Here is a 23656-nt window from a genome sequence, read left to right as displayed (position 1 = left end):
CATTTTTTCTGGTTCTTACATAGTTAAACACTCTCCCACACAAGGAAGCAGGGGGCCGATATTTGTTAAATAACTGATTGCCACCATGACTACAGTAAACACTGGGGCCCTAGGTTTGGTGTTTATTAACAAACACATCTTCCTTCTGGAGCAATTTAACATTAACCAGGTGGTATAATCTGCAGATCTGGCAGGTGCCATAATACACAGGGAGGGCCTTATGTAAACAGCTGAGAAGGGTGGGGGAACGGCTCGAAAAGCAACACAGCTAGAGTAAACAGCGAAGAAAATATCTAGACAAACAAGCAACCCCTCTCCTGACATGAATGTGAACCAGAACAGAGCTCGTGGGATTTGAGTGCTTGTTATTTAGTGCTGCTAACATAGCCGCTGCCTGTTTCAGCTGGCAGAGACACAGAGTTGTACTTTCACTGAGAACGAAGGACAAATTTCAGATTGGTGTAGGGTTGTATACATGCTGTTGAAGTCCATGAAAAATAAAATAGCATGGAAGATATGGACCAAACAAGGAATGGGTAAACTTCTCCAATTACTGAGTTCTCATAAAACTTGCCCTTTTCCTACAATTGACGGAAAGCTCGCACGAAGATCTGCCTCTATACAATCAACAATTGATGGATAGCACCAAGTGCCCACCCTACATTTTTTTAATTTTCGCTAATCCATTTCACTCAGATCACAATATGGAAGAAAAGATCCGTCACTACTTCCATTTCATCATGACTTTATTCAATTCCTTAAGTGCCATCCTTCCGTGGCATTAAAGGTGAATAGTTGGCACCTATGGGCGCTGCACAGTGACAACAGCTAGGTGAACAGATGTTTCACGTCATGGTTGAATGCTGAATTCACCAATCAGCATCCAGGACCAGAACTACTATCTGTTTACATAAGAAAAAATGTGCACTTGCAGAAAATCCATGCAAGAATAACATGCCACAGAGGAGGAAATCTGGATCAAAAACAGCATCCAACGTAGATTGCACAAATATCCAACAACTGAGAAAACATTTTTGCGCTTGAAAAACATGACAAATATGTACTAAAACATACACTCTACTAATGAGAGCATTACATTGTAATGCAACCTGTCCACAAATGTGGGGGAAAAGCAGGCCTACATGTGAATCATGCACAAACCTGTGAGTTACAACGTGTCATTCTGTCATAGGCTGACACCAGGCATGTTTGCTGTAAATAGATGTGTTAGAAACAACTACAAAATGCCAATCTGAACCAGTATTGGCCTGTTTGACTGTTTAAAAGAAACGCTGATGCAAGTTTGTTTTGGTTAAATGTTCTTACATTGTCAGAAACATGAAAGGGAACAAAAGCTCGTCAACAGTGTAACTGCTGAAGAAACAGTGCGTGCCTGTTTATTTGACTTACACTGGCATCGGTCTATTTGCACAGATGATAGGCCTTCGTCTCATGAACGTTTCTCTGCATTCCTAATGCCTCATTTTCTCATAGACACAAACTTTAGTCGACAAGCAACACAAACATGCGGATTTTAGGGGAAAGGTGAAGCCTCTGAGGACTTCAACTGTCAGGAAGGAAAAACATACACCAACCTGAAGGAATGCCTTTGAAGTCTCAATGAGGAGATATTGATACATATCACAAAGAGGGAGGGGAGGAAAGCAAAGTCATAAACACACACTCATGAGCTCTAAAGGTGCTTAATGTGATGCAGCATCAAGACGTGGCTCTGAAACTGAGTTAGAGTAACTAAATTAGCAAGAACATCAACAACAACAAAAAAGGTTGTTTGTTGTGTAATTATGACTAGGTCTGAGGATGGTGGGGATTATCACCCCTAATGCAACTGAACATTCAACTGTACAATTAATATTCCCAGGCACGGCTGTCTAATGTTGTTTACTTCTAGGTATTGATCATATATTAATCAATTCACTAGACCAAGTAACGATACAAAGAAAACATATTCATCAGACTCAGTCTACCTATTAATTCTCCATAATAGCACGTATCTGTGCGTTTTTCATCTCAGCTATGGAAATTAAAAACCAGTTCATCAATAGCAGCCTCAGGCTATTCAGTTACAGGAATTTACAATAAACATAAAACAAACAAAAAAACAACACCTTGTGTGCAATCTAGGAATGAATCACTAGAAAAATAAATATTTTAAAAAGAGGAGCAAAGAGAGCTCCTCCTATTAGAGGAAGATGTTGGACAAAGAGTCCAGGGAAAGAAATAATGTTTGGCTAGTTAAATACATTTGACTAATAATTCACAATATGATTTTTTTTACTTTTTCCATCAGATGAGGCATGACTGATGGCACACCATCTTACTGACTGGACTGTTATATTAACTGTTATATGCTCTGAATAAAAGTCTAATAAAAAGCAAAGGAACACTTTATAAAGTAACAAACTTCACAGGGCACAAGTCTATACATAATCTTTAAAAAATTCTTTCTCCTCAAATGTCATTATTTCACAGATCTTTGTAAACAGCAATGCCTTTCAACTTGCTATTATTAAAGGGGTCATATGATGTTGCTAAAAATAACATTATTTTTGTGTATTTGGTGTAATACATTGTGTTTATGCGGTTTAAGGTTAAAAAAACACATTATTTTCCATATAATGTACATTATAGTTTCTCCTCTATGCCCCGCCTTTCTAAAACTCATTTTACTAAGAAGATCCGGTTAAACAGAAAGATTCGTTCGCGATCCAGACATCACTAGACGAGGCAAAACAAATAAAACCCATTACAAACGAGGCATTTGTTGCATCCAGTGGGGACATAATTACTGATTATAATGACATATACTGTCTTTTAGGCGTTGTGTTGCGTATCGTGCTGCGTAAACATAAAACCATGTCTGCATTTGTGATCTGAGAAACAACAAACAACAAGCCTACTCTCGCATTTGAATCATCAGTGGCAAATTATTTAAATATAAAAAAACGTACATACCGGCTGTAAGTCAGAAGCGCAAGACTGTACTTGCAAAGTTAGAACTGGCCAACTTTTTAGAAACAGCCTTTGTGCAAAAGACGCATTGCAGGCTACTGGTGCAGGAAACAGCCCTCATCCTCCATAAAATGCGCAGCACACATCTGAATATTTGGGTTGAACTGTTCTGGAACAGTGTTGAAATACAACTGAGCCACTGATTTCTAGTCATGTCCTCTTTTGGAAGGCCAAAGTAGTTTCGCTTTCACAACGAAACATACAGCCACTCCACAACATGGCAGCTGCGGCAACAGAGAGAATAACGCCTTCTTTCTTTGCATGAACATCTAGGTGGCGCTATGCAAATCTTCACACATAGTGACGTAGAGATGTGGGGGAGTGTTAGAACGAGCCGTTTTAGGGGGGTTTGATAAAGAAGATCTCTTTGGATTTGAGACTTTAGTCTTTGCAACTTTACAGATCTTCTTTATGCACCAAGAGCTTGTAACACTCCAAAGAGAAAGAAACAATTTAAATCACATCATATGACCCCTTTAAAGCAACTGTTTCATACGTTAAAATTGTCTGAATGTTTAAATTGGCAAGGCTTAAAAACACATACAAATAATAAACTTTTGACATGGATTTATCAGTGGACGGGTCGGGCCACTGACAATTCTGTCAACTGTCCCGAGCATTGTTCACGCTGGCCCCGAGCTATAGGGTAGTCCTTTTTGTTAAGCACTGTAGAGCAGCAATATGTAAAAGCTGAAATATTAAAAATGTGTCTCTTTCTTAAACTTTACTACTGTAGTAGGCTTTATTTGTCACCTAAGAACACAACTCCCTAAACAGCACAGAGAATTCAAGTCCAATCACCCAAATGTAATTACTGGCTTACATTTGATGACTAAATGATTTTTTTCCCTGCTTTTTGGTTAAATGGAAACCTTCATTTCGGTTTCAGCCAAAAAAAATTAGGTGAATCACTAATTAATGGGATAATCCTCACAAAAATTAACATTTTGTTAGCATTTGCTCTCCTCCTTGTCATAACACAACTGGTGCACCCCAAAAAGTGATTTTAAAGAAACACATTTTTTCCCTCCAAACAATAATAACAGTAGGGTCTAGTTTTGTTTTGGACCCCTTTAACCTTTATTGACTTTTGTTGTATGAACAAAAAGAGTTTCTTCAAAATATCCTCTTTTGTGCTCCACTGTTAAAAAAAAAAAAGACAGTTATACTGGTTTGGAACAACATGAGGGTGAATAAATGATGACAAAATATAGTTTTGGTTGAACTGTCACTTTAAGACAAGCAGCTAAGAAACATACAAGATGACTCAAGCAGGTGCCTGCTAGCAGAACTACCTGAGTGTTTCACATTACATTCATATTCCATGAAGTTTATGAAGCAATCAATCATTTACCTGTAACCTGTACAGACTTATTTTTGAAGGCTAAATTCTAACACTCATGAGAGTTGTGTTTATGACAATTGTGTACAACTGTCTAACTTCATTCAAGGCACTTTAAAACTGCTGGACCTGTCTAAGAATGATTATTAAATGTGCAGACAACTAAAAATCAGCAGCATGAGTTCATTCAAACAGGTTCTGACAGCCAGACGAGGCTGTTGGGAGCAGTTGGCAGAAAGAAGGGGCTAATGGCACTTTGTAGTAGGCTACAGCATGGTGTCTGGATGCATGGGTCTATTTTTAGAGAGGTTTCTGAGATAATGGAAGAGGCAGCCCTCATAGAATATCGCATTTCATAGCCAGGCTACAAACGCATGACAAATTACGCAGATACACAAAACCACACTGTACGGATACAAGCCAAGGAAAAGATAGGCAGGTTGCATCAGTGAAATTACAGGCCAGACAATATTATCGTGAAAATGTGTGACAGGCTTAGTACAGAGAGCAGTTTGCTATAGTGCCTGCTTTTCATTCAGGTGTACTACTATGTAAATACACTTTACTGAGATGGAAATGATGTGGTTTCTACATAGATACTGAACATGAGGGTGATGAAGGCTTGTCAAACATTAAACTTTGAGTTCATTCAAACTTTTTAAACTTCATTAACAGTGTGTGCAGATTACAAACAAAGTCAAGGCTGAAACTTTTTTTTTTCCTGAAGGACAAAGATAAGGACAGTAGTTTGGTGATATTATATTTTAATACACTGTATTGCTTTTTTTGTCTTATTTGCTTTTTTAATTTATTTCTATAAGAAAATGCATAGGGATGCACCAAAGTGAAAATTCTGTGCCGAAACCGAAAATTCTGCATGCACTTGGCCAAAAAACAAAACTGAAACTGCTTTGTAATGATTATTTATTATTTCATTAAATAATATAAAGTAATTTTATAAGACTTTTTAATTTAACTCAATTCTTATGATAATAAAAAAATAACACAAGCTAATAAAATAACCACACTTTTACTGAAAGTAACAATAAAACTGGACAGAATTTATATTAATATTGCCAACACTTTACAATAAGGCTCATTAGTTAACTACTTTAGTTAGTACAGAGATGAACTAAGAATGAACATAATAGTCCTTCATCATTTATTAATCTTAGTTAATGTTAATTTCAACATTTACTAATGCATTAATAAGATCAACACTTGTGCTTGTTAACAGTTAATGTACTCTGAATTAACATGGGCCGTTTCTCAATATGCGTTCTTCAGCGATCTTGCGTCCTTGTGTTCTCGCTCTACGTCATCATTAACCGACGAAGTTCAATTCCAATTCTCAAGAACGCAAGTACAGAGGATGCATGAAAGTTCCCGGATGTGTTCTTGATATCAAGGTGGCATCGAGTACAGACTTGAGAGAATCAAGCCGTTAGAAATCCCAGAAGATGCTGTGGGCAACCGGTGTACGGAAGCATGCAAGCTTTAAACTCGCTCTAGCAAATACTTGATGGCTCTATAAAAGTAAACCTTTATCGTTTTGTTTTGCTTAATTTTAATAAAGTTATAAGACCCGGAGAAAGTCTGCAGTATTTTTATTTGCATATTAAAATGGATCGTAACATAGTCATAGTTAAACATATTACGCTGTAAAATAAAACGATATACAATTATACTGTATGTAAAGATTATCTATAATAGTATGAAATGTTTTAATAAGCTATGACTAATAAGTTATTTGTTTGTAATGTTATGTTATATTTATGGTTCACTGGCCGCTGCTTATGCTGTGACTAGGCGATCAGTTAAGCAAGAACGCAAGACCGGAAGACCGGTCTCCACGAGAACACAAGTCCGTTCTTTGCGTTCTTGGAATTGAGAAACAGCCATAAACGAACAGTGAACAACTGAGTTCCTGTGGCTCAGTGGTAGAGCATTGCGTTAGCAGCACAAAAGGTTGTGGGTTCAATTCCCAGGGAACACACATACTGGTAAAAAAAAAACAAAAAAAAAAAAACAAAATATTTGTAGCCTGAATCCTCTGTAAATCGCTTTGGATAAAAGCATCTGCTACATGCATAAATGTAAATATCACTGTATTATTAACTAACATTAAGAAAGATTAATAAATACTGTAATAAATGTATTGTTCATTGTTCGTTCATGTTAGTTAATACATTAACATTAACTAATGGAACCTTACTGTAAAGTGTTACCTTAATATTAAATATCAATATAATATTTTTATTCACTTCTATGTAACAGAATCAGATACAAGTTGTTGTTTTTTTGGACTAATTATCCAAATAATGTATAGTCCTACAAAGCTATTATTATCAGACCATGTGAGCAGAGCATAGCGTCACGTGTCGTGAAGGTAGCATCATTTTACCAGCGTTGTCCAGTACAGCTATACTACAGCATGTTATAGCACAGTCGAGCTACTACAGGAACAAGTATACTGCATAGAAATCTCCTGTCAGCGCGTTATTTGAGTGGACTTGAAAATGCCATTTTCGGCACAAAAAAAAGAGAACTCTGCTTGATTTCTGAACAATTGCATTCAAGAACAAATCCTACAGGACACCCAAGAATGAACAATATTACAAATATGAAAACTCTGGCCAATAACAAATAAGCCAATAATTATTTCATATGGCCTATAATGGATTTTTTAAAATTTTTATTTATTTTAACCCCTTAACTGTCACCGTCCCACCTGTGGGACGCTTGGTGCTCTTTTTTTTGTTGTCCTTTTTCTCTATAAAATCTTTTAGTAATCATCAAAAATTATATATCATTTGAAAGCTTAGAAGCTCAAGATTCATCCTGTGAAAACCATTTTGAAATCGGACATTGTGTTACCATGGAAATCATACTTTAAAATCTTATGGCGGTCTCCTCCCCTTTAGTGGGTAGTGTCAAGTGTCATATTACAAAATGCATTACGGTCTTTTAGAATCAAAACATTTTATAATCTTGGCAACAAACATATCATTGGAAAGCTCTGAGTCTCAGGATTCCATATTTGGTGGTTATTTTGAGAATTGAAGTAAAATTGACAGAGAAATCTAGAGAAAAATTCATTAAACAAAATTCAAAGGAGTTTTGGTGGCTCCCAGTGGCTGTTTGTGGTATGACGCCCTAAATACAATCTCACAGGAACCTCATTTTTTTTTATATCAACTTCAAATTTGGAACATAACTTATTTAGACAAGGCTTTAATTTTTATACCAATTTTAGAGTAAAAACCTGTTATGTAAAATAAATTAAATAAAATTAATATAGCACATTTTATTTACAGTACATTTAAACTATAACTCTTTGATACTTAAATTTTTTGCCAAAATCTGCTAAAAAAAAAAAGTTCCACTTTTGCCAAAATCTGCTAATTTTCTTCTTTAAAAAGAGACCAACCTTATGTCTATATTCCAAAGTGTCATAAAAAAATACAACAATTTAAGTCTGGATAGTGCACTTTAATGCCTATTTTAAAAATTTTCAGCAAAAATTAATTAAAAAGAATTTAATACTTTTCAGCAAAAATGAATTAAAGTGAATTGATCAAAAGTGATTTATAATGTTACAAAATGTTTTATTATATTTTGGATCAAATAACTGCAGCCTTGGTGAGCACAAGACACCATTCAAAAACAAAATAAAAATCTTACCATTCACAAATGTTTGAACAGTAGCTTACATAAAAACGTTTACATCTGTGTGGCGCGGACGACACAGTAGAGCATACACAGCATACGGTGATATGGAGAGACACAGAGGAGACCGTTGACAAAGGAATTATTGAATAAAGTCCTTATTTTTGTTTTCTTCCCTTACAAAAAGTGTTCCCGTCGCTTCATATAACCCAGATTGCACATCTAATGGCAGATGGAGTATTCTGACGATGACTTTCATACCTTTTATGGACCTTGACACTGTTATAGGGCTGTGCAAAAAAAACCCTGCCCAATTGCTTCTCAAAACTAGTCCAATCGCGGTTCGTTCCTGCCAATAAAAATACACGTTTTTGGCAGGGTTCCCTTGGTAATATTCACATTTTAGGGGCTAAATATCACGTTATTGGTATTGGGTTCGCTTCAACCCGCGAACATGAAAAACAACCACAGACTTGGCAACACTGGTTGGCATTTACTACACAGAGCCGTAATTCACTGACAATCTACACAAAATCGATTTTAAAATCGCAGTCGATTCTTTGTCGATTTTGAAAGCGATTTTGTGCAGCTTGTCGGTGGACTACGGCTCTACCAATTAGTAAATGCCGCTCCACCTGAACCAGTGTTGCCAAGTCTGCGGTTGTTTTTCATGTCCGCAGGGTGAAGCGACCCCGATACCAATAACGTGATATTGAGCCCCTTAAAATGCTAATTTTACCAAGGCAACCCTGCCAAAAAAATGTATATTTTAACCCCGGGATTCCATTTTTTTCGGGGAACCTCCTGGAAACGTGATTGGGCTAGTTTTGGACTAGTTTTGAGAAGCAACTGGGCAGGATTTGTTGTGAAAACCTGGCAACCCTGATCTTTACACACGTGCTGGAGATATACTACTAATTACAGGAGTGTCTTTACTGATGAGATGCGCATGAAAATCGCATTCGATTTTTTGCACAGCCCTACACTGTTATTTATTTGGCAGTCTATGGGACAGTCTCAAGCCTCCAGGTTTTCATCCAAAATATCTTAAATTGTGTTCTGAAGATGAACTGAGCTTTAACGGGTTTGGTACAACATGGGGGTAAGTGATTAATGACAAATTTGACATTTTCATTTTGGGGTGGAGTATCCCTTTAACCTCAAGCAAAAAAAATCATAGAAATTAATATTCTTATATGAAGCATACATGCTTCAAACTCTCCAGGATGGCAAACACAGATAGCACAACCACACTTTACTGTTCCAGAAGATTTGAATAGGTGTGCGAGTCAGTTGAGATAGGACAGCAGAATTATCCCCATTTCCATATAGATTACACCAATACACAACATGGTGTGACAAGCAATTCTTTCACTCTTAAGCAACACCTTCCCAGTCCACAAAGTAAACTTGTGCTTATTTACCAGAAACTGATTACTATGCACACACATGAACTATTAGTTTTGTTTTTTTAATTTTTAAGGTGTTTGTTTACTTAAAAATTAACCTACACAGTGGTCTAGGCTTATTGACTCTGCCAAAGGAAATGATAGTGACTGAATAACGCTTATCAAGAACAAACCTGTCAACTCCTCACCACGACAATGTTAATGCACTCATCTGGAACCCCTTAACTAAGGGGAAACCCTTGGTGAAGCCAGAACATAAGAAAGGGGAAACAGAATCTAAGGGAGTATTCACACTCAGCGATTTGAACCGTGCCCGAGTGCCTTTGACCCCCAAACCCAGTTTGTTTGACTAGTGTGATCGCGCCTTACTATGCCCGGGCGCGGTTGGTTTGGCCGTCCCTGGCTCGCTTGGAAGAGGTGGGCCAGAGCACGGTTCAGTTGGGCTCAGGCACGGTACACATGTAGTCTGATCGCTAACCGCGCCGGAGCACAGAACAGCTACTATTTTGTGTGCGCTATGTCATCATTACGACCACACATCTTCTATTACTACAGTACACTTATCAATTAATTGAAAAAAATCAAGTATATTTAGGATTATAATGGGTCTGTTTCTCATCTTATTGATGAACAACTGCAAATTCCTCCGTCAACGTCAGCTGCGTCCGTAATAATCATCTGATATGTGCAGCACAATCAAGTGAAAATCGCTGCACGGCATAAATGATAAATCTATTAGGCAGTCTATTAGCGAAAGTGATTTTCTACCCATTTTTCTTTTCAAAACAAAAAGTTGCATCGTGAATGAAGTAAGCGTAAGTAAGCTCTAGCCCGGAACATTAAAATGCAATGTAAGTGCAGGCCAGTGGGGGAGTGGGGAAAAGGAACAATCACGCTCGGGCTTGGTTCAAAGCAACCCTAAAAAGGAAATATCTGTCACATTCATCTACACATCCACGCCTAGGAGCGCCACACGTGCTGCTTCCTCGGAAAGAACAAACAGCATTACACTTACACTTACTCCCACATTCTCTCATGCTTGAGGCACTCCCTTCAACTATCACATCATTTGTCTCAAGAGTGCAATATAGCAATTTATGTACTAGACTGTTGTTTATTAGGCAGTCGGCCATCACAGCAGGACGTCTGAGTATGATATGCCATAAAGGTGTTTATCTAGACATGTCAAGAAAACTGCTAATCATTAATCGGATTATGACAGTGACATTACCGGTTCCTGACTTATACACTATCTGATTCACTGTGTAGCAGGAGATGAGGGAAGTTATGTCATTAAGAAATAAGGCATCACTTTTGTGAAAGTCATTAAAGCTGTTATTACGCAAGCAGGGCAAAATCTGTCAATCGTTGCATTATGCAGGCAGATATAAAAGTGACAGAGAGAAACAGGCAGTTTATAAACACTATTTAAAGGACAATAACTCTTTATCAATAACACAGTTGTGAAACAAGACAGGCCATCACAGGTTTGTTAACAATATGTCAAAGCTCCAGGATACAGAAAAACGCCTGAAGGAGTAAGATCTAAAAGAAGAATGTACTAATGCAGGTTTCCCAAACAGGGGTTCATGTGTTGGAAGCTAATATTAACCCTCTGTTAATAAACATGAGTAAGTCTTTTTTTTTTTTTTTTTTTTTATTAATCGACTTGTATTAGTTTTCACACAACTTGTACACATTTTACTAGTTAGACTTTTTCCAAACTATAATTCCTGACTAAATGTATAATCATGTGAAACATTATGAAGTTTCATTCACATAATAAAAATTTTTCACAATGCCAGGAAGGTTTTTTTTTTTTTTTTTTTTTTTTTTTTTAATGTTCTATAACAGACAGCAATACGATATAAAAGTAATATGAGCTATAATGTTGCTAGCTTAATGTCAGTAAGAATGATTAGAAAAACTTGACTATTCTCTGTTCATGAATATAGCCATATATGTTTATAACTATATATATTGTATAGGCCTACATACAAAGCATGCTTGTATGTAACTAAGCTTCTGTTCATGAATATCTGCTCTGGTGTAAATATTTTGAATGTGTTACACCCCAACATTGGTGTTTTGCGAACGTTTGAGGTATAAATGTATCAAGTAAGCTGTAAATATCACTGATAATAAATGTGCTATGTGGAAATTGTGTTCTTTTTTCCCTATAAATTACTAATAGTATCACAATAATGTTAATAATGCAGTTTATTTGTGTAAACAGCATGCTTACTTTTTTATTTCAGATGTGAGGATAACATTGCAAAAGAACCTGTTGCAAAGCGAGGTATGTGATGTTCATTTATATATTTCAACATGACAATACCAGTCAAAAGCTTTTGAACAGTAAAATTTTTCATGTTTTTGTATAGAATTCTCTTCTGCTCATCAAGCCCGCATTTATTTGATCCGAAATACATAGTTGCATTTGCTAAAGCAGTAATATTGTGAAATATTTTTACTATTTAAAATAACTGCTTTCTATTTGAATACATTTTAAAATGTAATTTATTCCTGTGATCAAAGCTAAATTTTCAGCATCATTACTCCAGTCTTACTCCAAGTGTAACAATATACACTATACCATTCAAAAGCTTGCAGTCAGTATATATAGAAATTAAAACTTTTATTTAGCACACGTGATGATAAACACAAAAATCATGTTACAAACGATGCTGTTCTTTCAATTTATCAAAAAAAAAAAAACTGAAAAAATTATACTCAGCTCTTTTCAACATTAATAATAATAATAAATGTTTTTTTTGTTTTTTTGAGTAGCAAATCAGAATATTAGAATGATTTCTGAAGGATCGTTTTACTGGAGTAATGATGGTAAAAATTCAGCTTTGAAAGTCAGTTTTGATTGTTCCTAATAAACTGTTTAGCTGCACTCGCAAGTGAATCTCAAGTAATTTTGTGGGATAATTAAATATATTCTAAATAAACTACAAACATAAAAATATACTGTCCTCACATTCTGTCTTGTAACTCTTTCTTCTTGGTCACACACCTGACTGAAAGGCTCATTATGCAGGTCATTATGCAGACCTTTGTCTTCTCAGGTGTAAATCACACTAAAATCCATGATCATTCACGCCTACTCGCATATGTCCTTTCAAAACAAAAAGTGTCTTAGAATTTTTTAATCAATCTACTGTTTTCTGTGAGCAAGTAAACAAGTTTTTTTCACATCATTTTGAAGCAAAAATTCTAGGCTACAAGATCACAAGGTTTGACAGTCTTGTGAACAAATGTTCTGTATGTGTTTTATTACTTTATTTCAGTGACTTCAAAATTTTAGTTTTTCACTAACCACACATAAACGTTGTTTTCTCAAAAACACAATCATGTACATACATGGTATTTACATATTATTGTAGCCTAGTTTGTACTGATTACAGTGTTTTCAGACTTTAGCCATGTATATGTTTATAAGCAACTGAAAAAAAGCACAAAATCAGGGCATGTCAAAACTTCTCCAGGCCCCCAAAACCCCCTTAGACCCCAGAGCGTTAAAGGGATAGTTCACCCAAAAATGAAAATTCTGTCATCATTTACTCACCCTCATGTCATTCCAAACCTGTATGAGTTGCTTTCTTGTTGAACATAAAAGATATTTTGAAGATTGCTGGTAATCAAACAGTTGGTGGTTGCCATTGACTTTCATAGTAGGAAAAAATACTATGGAAGTCATGGCAACCATCAACTGTTTGATTGCCAGCAATCTTCAAAATATCTTCTATGTTCGCCAGCAATCTTCAAAATATCTTCTATGTTCAACATATGAAAGCAACTCATACAGGTTTGGAATGACATGAGGGAGAGTAAACGATGACAGAATTTTTATTTTTGGGTAAACTATCCATTTAATTCATAAATCCTTTGGTTTTAAATGCCACATCTCACAGAAGGATTTATTGCAAACACTTGACTGACGTTATGAAGAGAGTTTGGAGTAAAATCATGCTATTGAATGTGGTATTTTCACGGGCTTTCAGATGGAGCAGCATTTACTACACAGAGCCGTTGTTCACTGAAAAACTACACAAACATCTGTCATTATCAAAGAATGATATCTTCGATTTCATTATAATTGCGATTAAATTGTCTGTGTTAATGAATGCAATATTGCGTAGCTGGTCAGTGAACTACGGCTCTGTATAGTAAATGCTGCTCCATCTGAAAGCGTATGATGGAGATTTACTACTAATCACAGAACCAGCGTTACTAACAAGATGCACATGACTATCGCATTTGATTAAACGTGCAGCCCTAATTCAATCAAATATAACATTAAAATAAACAAGTGGGGTTGCACAATTTATAAAGATGAACAATCGATCTTATCAAATTGCAATGTTCCAATCAAAGACTGCTATTTAATTGAAGTAGAAGTTTCAGAGTGAAGAGTGGCACTGTGTTTATTTATACGTGTGCAGCTCATAATACAAAATTTTCAAAACTGGAAAGGGGAATGCATTTAGGAAATCAATGTGCATTAGGTTCACTTGACTTTTTATAAATTCACGTAAGCAGAACTGCCAACATTTTTGTGGACAGACGTTTACAGCATGCCAAAAAATAAACCACAATTAAAGCTTGAAGATTTGACATGTTAAAAGCATGAGAGGTTGAACATCTTAAAATGAATAAGACAAATATTTGTAGTAACTTATAGTGTTAGCTTTTTTCTTGTAAAGACTGAACCCAAGTAAGTGTGGGCGATCTGACAAATTTGTATCATGATCAATCTTGAAGACATCCACAATCTACTTCTCAAACGAACTGTAGAGATTGTGAACAAAAATCTTGACAATTTTTGTAGCTGTTTACCAAATCTGTTTATATTTCATTCATACATGGTTGTATTATACATTTAATAACTATTAATTTTAATAATTTTCTTTCAGATATATACATATAAAGGCCTTTCCACACTGAGCTTGAAAAAGCAAAACAAATATCGGTCGTGATGACACACTGGAATAAAACAATAGTTTTCTATGGATGCTTCCACACAGACCGCAAACATTCATGCACCGAAAATGCAAATGTTTTTTTTTTTTTCGAACCAGTCTGATGAATCTATTCAGTTTCGCAAAGCAAACACATGAAATATGGAAGCAAATAGACATAAGATTATGACGATATATTTTCTGTAGGTGTTTTGTATGCAGCTCATTGTATATTTTATAGCAATAAAGGATGTTATGACAAATATTAGCAGTGTAGCATTATTAAACATACAAATAGTTCATGTATCTGCTTATTAATCAAAATCAACTATAGATCACAAGTTTATCTGCTTGCATATCATGCGACTATTAACTGACATCAGAAAAGTGTGGACATGCAAATGTGTCATTAAATTATTGAAATATTAAATTAAAAATCTCAAACAGGTACTTCAGGTAAATATTTTAGGTGAAAAGAATTCGGCATTAAAAAAAAATGATAATTTGGGAACCCTCTGTACTAACAAATGAAATGCTCTTTAACGCTCTACTGAAATTGTTTTCCAGTTGTGCTGAATGAACAGATCTTCACAAGTAAAGTGAGGGAACCAGATCCTAAAGGCAGGTAGGTAACACCTGGTTAGAAAACTAAAGTAAAAAAAAAAAAAAAAGATGGAATGGGATGCCTGTAAAGAGCTGCAACAAATGATTAACTGAATTGTAAATGCTCAGAGGTGAAAAGGAGGAATGAAACCTGTCAAGGGGCGTAGCTTTTTTGTGTTTGTTGTAGTTTCAACAACTTCAAAATCAAACAATGAAACTAAAGGAGAATTTTTTTTTTAACTCTTTAGTACACTCATGAAGAATTATGAAACTCTGTAAACCAAGTAGACTAAAAACGCTGGCTGTGATCTACCAACCTACCTAGGTAGCACTTCTAAAAGTGCCCTAAAATAAGTCTAGGTAGATACTTCACTCAACTATGAGACACAGCCAAAGTGACACGCCTCTATGAGAGGATGCATGTGAGTCCCTGTTTAAACCTGCTGACCAAAATCAAACCACCCAGTTAGGATTAACACTCAACTGAATGAGATTTGACTAATGCCCACTGACAAACATTGTAATACAGGCTGCTTAATTGTAGTGTGGAGCAAAAAAATAAAAAATAAATTGAATGGGTAAAGATTACATGTCCAAAAAGAAAATAACTGATTTAAACAACATTACTACATTTTTATTTAAAGCCTAAATGTATGATTGGGTAACTGAAGATGTGCATTTAAGTTACTTGATTAACTTACAAAGATAATATATATATATATATATATATATATATATAATATGTGTGTGTGTGTGATATATATATACATATATAACATATATATATAATCCAATATATATATAAGCCATGTATATTTTGCATGAACAACAGTCCTATAATGTATGTATTTGTAGACTGTATGTATTTATGTACAGTATGCATGTAACTTTAGTACATGCTGTGTTGTTAATATTTGTTTTGTAATCGTAACAGTTTAATAACAAAAATAAAAATAAAAATTAAAAACTGTGGGGATTTGGAGGTTAGATGTGATTTACGAGAGAGTGCGTGCAGTGTCTTGAACTGAAGTTACTCGGGCTGTTTTTGTTATCCACATGAACTGAACCAAAGGCACATGTTAGCCAGCTAACACTCCCATAGGGGGTTTAAATGGGATGCTGCCACAATTACGAAGTGTAACGAAGGACACCGACTATGTTCAAGGTAAATTACCTGTTATAAAACACTAGATAAATGGCGATTAAAGTGTGTAGAGCTTTGAATTAGCTGCTCCTCCTGTCTACTCCCCAGCGCTGCCGTTAGTTCTGATAAAGCTAATAACTAGCAAATCAACCTCGCAATGTAAATTACGAATAAACACAGTGAAGGAAACTTGATAAAAAGAATAAACTTACCGGGGATGAAGTGGTTTCTCAACGGACAGAAATTAAAACTTTAACAGCGACCCTGGAACGAACTTTTGCGAGCTGGAAAGTGCGGTACGTCGGTCTCCCATGAAGCTCGCGCAGACGCGCGCTGGACGCCAGACTGCCGCGTGCTGCACAACGTAAACAAGTGTATTCTTCCGCAGTGCGCGTCCCAGGGACTACTTTACGGACCACGCGACTGGATTTTGCAAGTATACGGCACCGTTTATAGCAAGAGTTGAATTATAAACGATAAACAAGATTAACTGGATAAATTTAGTGTGTGAGTCGTGTCAAAAACGAGTTTTTGAGATGAGTTTGAGAGCAGAGTAGCTGTTGGGGCGTGACGTCACGTCCACCTGCTGAGGGCTGTACTGCGTCGTCGCTCAAGAAGCGAGAAATAAATAACATTGCGCACTAGACTGGATATTATTTATTCAATGAGGCATTAATCAATAACACATTAAACACGAACTAGCGGGAAAGATATGTGGCGCTAAACTGGTTAAATGTGAATTAAATAAAAGGTATTGGAGATGCAGACAAGTTTAGACATTAAAAATTGCGTTTAAAGGGTGTGCAGCGCCACCTAGTGGTTACTACATAAGTATTTTAAACATATAAATGCATGCATTTGAAATTAAAGAAATTAACTGCAATAGTCATATTTCGAATTCTGATTTGTATTTATTCAATATTTCAAAACCTATAAGCAAAAGAAAAGGAAAACAATAATATAACTGATTAAATACATAGAGATAAACAAAACATTCTGTGAGTGAAACCCTGGGAGAACACAAGGCACCATTCCAGAAGATTGACAATCAGTTTGAGGTTTCAGATCCTGATTGGGAGCCTGGAAAACCTGCACAAAAGCTCCTAAAAAATAAACCCAAAAATCCACGTCAGTATTCGCATCTCATTGAGAGATCGGGGATGGGTAGGAAAAGGCTGAAATATGAAAGGTCAGCTGCATGTACAGGTTATTTGAAGGACAAACTCATAATTGTGCTTTTTAGTGCATTAAGGAACCTGGTTCATGATGCAGGTCTTTTTGGGCTTGAAGTTTCCGACTTGGCAAACCTAAATAAAACCGCCACACAGCAGAAAGTGAGCTAATGAAAAAGACATCAGTAAAGACGAACGTGAGAAACACGGTTTAACTCTCTCTATGCGAGTTCAGAAGGACATAGACACGTGCAGATCACAGGCGGTGAATTATAACACCGGAAAACAGAAAGGAAATCTCTTTGGTACTGAAAAACTAAAAAATATATGCTCTGATGATTACACAGGACGTTTTCAGTTTCATAGTTTGACAATATCTACACTAGCTCCCCTCGACTCACAAGTTTTCCAACATAAGCATCCATCCAAACACAATAAAACAAACTACAACAATAACAAGACACAGTGTGATTATAGTGAATAAAAAAGGCAGTTAGAAGCAAATGCATAAGTTAAGAAAAATAGACTTGATGATTTCAGACAATGAAAATACGAAGCATTTGGACTATTTGGACAAAGACGAGACACTAAGCGCCTACAGCAACACATAGAACAAAACGCAGGATATCAACCACGAGGCAGTAACCGAAAAAGAAAAGAGAAGTTCAACAGTGCTTTGGCGCCATTCTAAAACAGCTTTCATTTACATAAAATACTACAGGAGGAGGTCTGGATACAGTTTTCTAAATCATAAAAGCAAAGCCGTTCGCAAGATGCAAGAATTTACCCTCATGTGATTAATACAGGATTATTTCAATTTACTTAAATGTCAAATTTAGAGTGAAAATGTGGAATTGCATATGCATTATATAACCAAGGCTGTTACACCCACTTACATTTGCTCTGAAATCATTAATAACCTTCGAGACAAAGAGTTTTTTTCCAAAGAGAAATGTGCAATACTTTTGCATAAAACAGTTCCCAGAAGCAGATTAAGCTTAGCCTTAGACCTTTTTTTAGTCTTAGGTTATGCCTAATGTGTGTCTAAGGAAAAACAGCCCTAAAGAGTTTGAACCAAATGGATTTCTAACGCAACGAGTATATACTTTGACAAGCAGCAACTGTCACTGTCCTGCACATTTGAACCTAGAAATGGGGGGCCTTGCTTAATCGTGATGATTTATATTACATATGCTACTAGCTATGTGAGCTTTATTGATATTGCCTAAATATCTGTTATGAGAAAACTCCTTACGAAAAGCATGGAGGGATCATCGGCAATGCTTACAGCTTAAAAACAGGGCTGTAACATTCCCTATGTGATATGAAACAACCGCAAAACCCAAGTGTTCTGTTCGCCCAGGAGGGATTCTTTTTCTGTTTTCAGTCCATTTTCTAAGATCAGTCCAAAAACAGGGAAAACTGTGGTGAATGTACAAAGCTTGCTAATGTCTTGAGCGACCACCTTCAAATGCATGGTGCTCCTCGTGTGCTGAAAAAAAAAAAAAAAAATTAAATCAGTCAATAACAATTTTATGATGTTTTTGCACTTAAAATGTGTTAATTAAAGGGATACTCCACCCCAAAATGAAAATTTTGTCCTTAATCACATACCACCATGTCGTTCCAAACCTGTAAAAGCTTTGTTCATCTTCAGAACACAATTTAAGATATTTTGGGATGAAAACCGGGAGGCCTGTGACTGTCCCATAGACTGCCAAATAAATAACAGTGTCAAGGTCCACAAAAGGTATGAAAGACATCGTCAAAATACTCCATCTGGCATCAGACGTGCAATCTGGGTTATATGAAGCGACGGGAAAACTTTTTGTAAGCAAAGAAAACAAAAATAATGACTTTATTCAATAAATCCTTTGTCAGCAGTCTCCTCTGTGTCTCTTCATATCACCGTATGCTGTGTATGCTCTTCTGTGTCATCCGCACCACAAGGAGGCGCAGTTTTATTTCAAATCAGAGCTAAATACACAAAGAAACAGCGCATCCTTGTGGCGCGGATGACACAGAAGAACATACGGTGATATGGAGAGACACAGAGGAGACTGTTGACAAAGGAATTAGTGAATAAAGTCGTTATTTTTGTTTTCTTCGCTTACAAAAAGTGTTCCCGTCGCTTCATATAACCCAGATTGCACGTCTGATTGCAGATGGAGTATTCTGACGACGACTTTCATACCTTTTCTGGACCTTGACACTGTTATTTATTTGGCAGTCTATGGGAGAGTCACAGGTCTCCCGGTTTTCATCCAAAATATCTTAAATTGTGTTCCGAAGACGAACAAAGCTTTTACGGGTTTGGAACGACATGGGGGTAAGTGATTAATGACAAAATTTTCATTTGGGGAGGAGTATCCCTTTAACTGAACCAAATCTATAAATACAATTAATTTAATGTATAACACTGTATCAAGCCATTAGGGTTTGCAGTGAGAAGAATGTAAACCGCTGGCACTTACGTTTATAAAATACTGCTTTAAAAGATATCTGTGGAAGAAGTTCGTAGATTCTTCCTAAAACGTTTGCCTCGTTGGCAAAAGAGGCGTTTCCATTCCAGACCTGAACCACATCTTCTCGTTCTCTCACACTGACACTTACTCCTACCACCTCATCCTCTAAAAGACAAACAAATATTGAATAATTTATTTAAATGTTATCAATGAAATAAACAGAATTTAACAAAAACATATTTCTGTACTCACCTGATGCACAGTAATCTGTGAACTGTTCACCAATTGTAGCCAATAGCAGCTCCTTCCACACAGCTGACTGGTAGAAAAAAGGATATGGACAAATTATGTTTTGGCAGTGAAAGCACACACCAGAATGTATGGGAAAATACTGAATTTGTGTTTGTATTTAACATATTCACATTATGCAGTCAGTCTACAAGTCAAAGTGTAGCAGACTTACTGTGCTCTCCTTTGGCACTTTCATTTTCCAAACACCTCCCTTGGCATTGCTTTCCTCTTCCCTGTGTAGACAGAAAAAAATATTTTTAAACAAAACGGTTTATATAAATGGTCCCAAATGCATTTCCCAAGCCAAGGACAGATATACATTCCAGTTAAAAAGTTTGTGGTCATAAGATTAAGCTTTTAAAGGAAGTGTCTTGTGCTCACAAAGGCTGCATATATTTGATCAGAAACACAGTAAAATCCGTAATATTGTGAAATATTATTACAATTTAAAATAACTGTTTTCCATTTTAATATATTTTAAAATGTAATTTATTTCTGTGATGCAAAGCTGAATATTCAGCATTATTACTCCAGTCATCAGTGTCACATGATCCTTCAGAAATCATTCTAATATGACGATTTGCTGTTCAAGAAACATTTTTATTAACAGTTTAAATGAAAGAGTCTGAAAGAGCAGCATTTATTTGAAATAGAAGTTTTGTAACTTTATAAATGTCTTTACGGTCACTTAATATCAATTCAATGCATCGTTGCCGATAATAACAAGTATTAATTTCTTTTAATAAAAAGCACTAAAAAAAGAACTTTTATCATTAATTGGCTGAAGACTTACCATAGCGGTCTTCTTTCTCCTCGCATTAAGTGGTAGCTACACCTCAGAGGGAGGCAGGACACAGCAGGGATGTTGTTGTACACACTCCAGAAACTCTTTATGTTATGAAAAACAGGTGATGCATAATATATGAGCAACAATATTTTTCCCAACTGCAACAGTAAACTTTTTTTCCTGCTGCTTTACAAAACTATTAAATATAATATTTTGGTGCCTAATTTCATTCAAGTCATATACAAATCTAAATGGAAATACTGAACATGATAATTATCAGTTATTAGCATCGACTCATATGACTCAATTAACATTCAACAAAAACTGAAATTTCCCCACATCTTGATTAATATATCAGAGGACTAGTTTTTTCAGGTTGATCAAGCAAAATATAAAATTACAATTACAAAATTACTTGTAATAAAAGTGCAACACCTACCTGTACAGTGTGGACAGTGTATATCTTTTTGAGATTTGATTCACACTCTGCTGCCGTTGTACCTGGTAATGACCTTGAAGATATAAAGAATGAAAAAGAATCACAAAATGCACACTTGTAAATAGATTTAAAAGAATAATTCACTTAAAAATAAAAAAAAAGTTGTCATCATTTACGGGCACTCATGTCATTTCAAACCTGTATGACTCTCCGTCTTCTGCGGAACAAAGGTGAATTTCTTAGTTATATAAATCAAAAGAGTGGCCAAGATAATGAAAGTGAATGTGAACTGTTGCTGTCAAGCTTCAAAATGACAAAAGGTTGCTTGAGGTGCTGTGCTTTTTGTCATTTTGAAGCTTGACAGCTTCATATTATGTGATAAAAAAGCACATTCTTCAGAAATTCCCCTTTTGTATTACAGATATTCCCCTTTTCCATGGCCAAAGGAATATCATACAATTTTGTAATAACATGAGGGTGAGTAAATAAAAACAGATTTTTGGGTGAACTAAACCTTTAAACAAGACATTTTTCCACTACATTAAGCTTGTCACATCATCCATATCTGTGTCATAAACCATAGATTCATAGGGGTGTTATCTCCGTCTTATGTCAAGTGCAATTCAGTGCTTGTGATCGTGCCATGAGACACAGAACACAAGCATTTCACAATCGTTATGGCAACCAAATGTCAGTCTGATGGTAAACAGGACTTCAACGCTTTGAAAATCATTGCCAAAAAAGTGAATTTTACGAAAGAGAAGCTTAAGGAAAAAGCAGCCTACCACTTGTTTTATTTATATCATAATAATATTTATATTTATATTAAATTTATATTAAAATCGCATGCAAATGAACAATCAACTTAGAAGTGGTCATTTCACAATTTCAAAACTTATCATGCACTAACAGTGTCCTACGTTTTGAAAAAGCAAACAAAACTGAAACGGGCTCCTGACAAAGCCTTGAGGTACACCCTTCCCATATTACTCTGTTGATTTACAGAGCTTCAGAAAGAATATGAAATCTGATATTAAATAACAACCATGACCTACAGGTGCCTCGACCTACTTTACTTAAGTTATTATATCAGCTCTGCTTTATGACACTCTTAAAGCTTACAAACACTTAATACAGGCGCCTGAACCATCTACTAGTGTTAGCTGTGCTCGTTTAGAAACTGAAAATAGTAAGGTTAGCCATAAAAAGAGAAAAAACCCACAATCTTAGGCCTTTGTTGACAGGCTTGTGGATAAGTTATAGAAAGTCGAATCTTTAATAGCAGTAATATACCTACCGATCCAGCCAGAAGGTCCAGGGGGAGTGCAGCGGCAGCGAGGTGCCGTCCTCGATGTGGTTGGTGATGTTTTCCAGCTCTCTCTCGTCGATGTGGATGTCGTTTTCTGCAGAGTTCACAGGGCTGCTTTGTCTCGCCGTGTTCAGCTGCAGATTTGGGGTTGCAGGAACCGCCATTTTTGCTTTTATTACCGCTAATCGATGTGTGAGTGTTTTGCTGGGAGATCTATAATAGTCTCCACATCCACAGGTAGGCAGATTATTGATGCTGACTCATTTGCCGATCGGCCGGCGGGACTTGCCGCGTCACCGACACAACAACAACAACAGAGTCGCACTGGGGAGGGTGACGTCAGACGCAGCGCGCCCCGTCTCAACCGCGCTTCAAAATAAAAGCATTCAGACGCATTTCAAAACAAGTGGTATTCATTTTAAAGGTTTGAGAGTTTAATCAGGCAAACAAGCTATCTTTAAACTAACAGCGGTTTTCTAGCTGGTTCATTTGCTGGTAGACCATTTTTGCATCGTCAAACCGTGTTGATATTGTTAACAAAAACTTGAAATAAAGCCAAAATAAAATAAAACAAAACATGAATATTAAATGAAAAACTTAAAGTGACAATTAAAAATTACTAACTAAAACCAGTGAATCATTTCTTGGCAGTGAAGTTTAAGTTAAACTGAAAAAAAAAAAAAAAAATAGAATGTAGTAAAGCTTAAAATGTCAAAAGCCCACAAAAATACTAAAATCAAATTAAAGCTAAATGGATAGGTAAGAAATGGCAAAAGCACATACATTTACTACCATTAAAATAAAGCCAAATAGAAATATGTAAAAAGACAAATGCACATAATTACTAAAACTAATTTATATTAATAACTATTTTGATTATAATAGTTATATTTTGAATTTGCTTATTATTATTATTTTATTTTGGTATATTATAGTATAAGATTATGATTAGGGTTAGATTACGGTGATAAAGTTGATATTTGGAGCATGGTAACAACTAATGACCAGTTCAGACCAGCTAGAAAC

At 35.8% G+C, this 23656-nt stretch overlaps 2 protein-coding genes across 4 annotated transcripts in view; both read right to left on the bottom strand.

Moving 5' to 3' along the window:
* The window catches only part of foxp1a (forkhead box P1a), a 49390-nt gene extending 32854 nt beyond the window's left edge, over positions 1-16536 (bottom strand). For 2 of the 3 annotated variants that reach the window (XM_042751211.1, XM_042751214.1), the window contains exon 1: positions 16380-16534. The gene's annotated coding sequence lies outside the window, so the exon portion shown is untranslated. Of the gene's footprint in view, positions 1-16379 lie in introns of all 3 variants that reach the window. The other variant, XM_042751212.1, reaches the window with a different exon arrangement.
* A 522-nt stretch (positions 16537-17058) lies between these two features.
* LOC109048890 (eukaryotic translation initiation factor 4E type 3) lies at positions 17059-22985 on the bottom strand. The gene is made up of 7 exons (XM_019066545.2): positions 22619-22985; positions 21322-21394; positions 20889-20983; positions 20268-20328; positions 20057-20123; positions 19814-19969; positions 17059-18831 (listed from the first exon to the last, which is right to left on the bottom strand). The coding sequence occupies exons 1-7, from the start codon at positions 22792-22794 to the stop codon at positions 18785-18787; spliced, it is 675 nt and encodes a 224-aa protein (XP_018922090.2). The 5' UTR covers positions 22795-22985; the 3' UTR covers positions 17059-18784.
* Between the last annotated feature and the right edge of the window lie 671 nt (positions 22986-23656).

The sequence above is a fragment of the Cyprinus carpio genome, chromosome B23, assembly GCF_018340385.1.
Source record: "Cyprinus carpio isolate SPL01 chromosome B23, ASM1834038v1, whole genome shotgun sequence".
In the NCBI taxonomy this organism is placed as follows: domain Eukaryota; kingdom Metazoa; phylum Chordata; class Actinopteri; order Cypriniformes; family Cyprinidae; genus Cyprinus; species Cyprinus carpio.
Note: the sequence above shows the minus strand (reverse complement) of the source record. Positions and strands in the feature narration are given on the sequence as shown.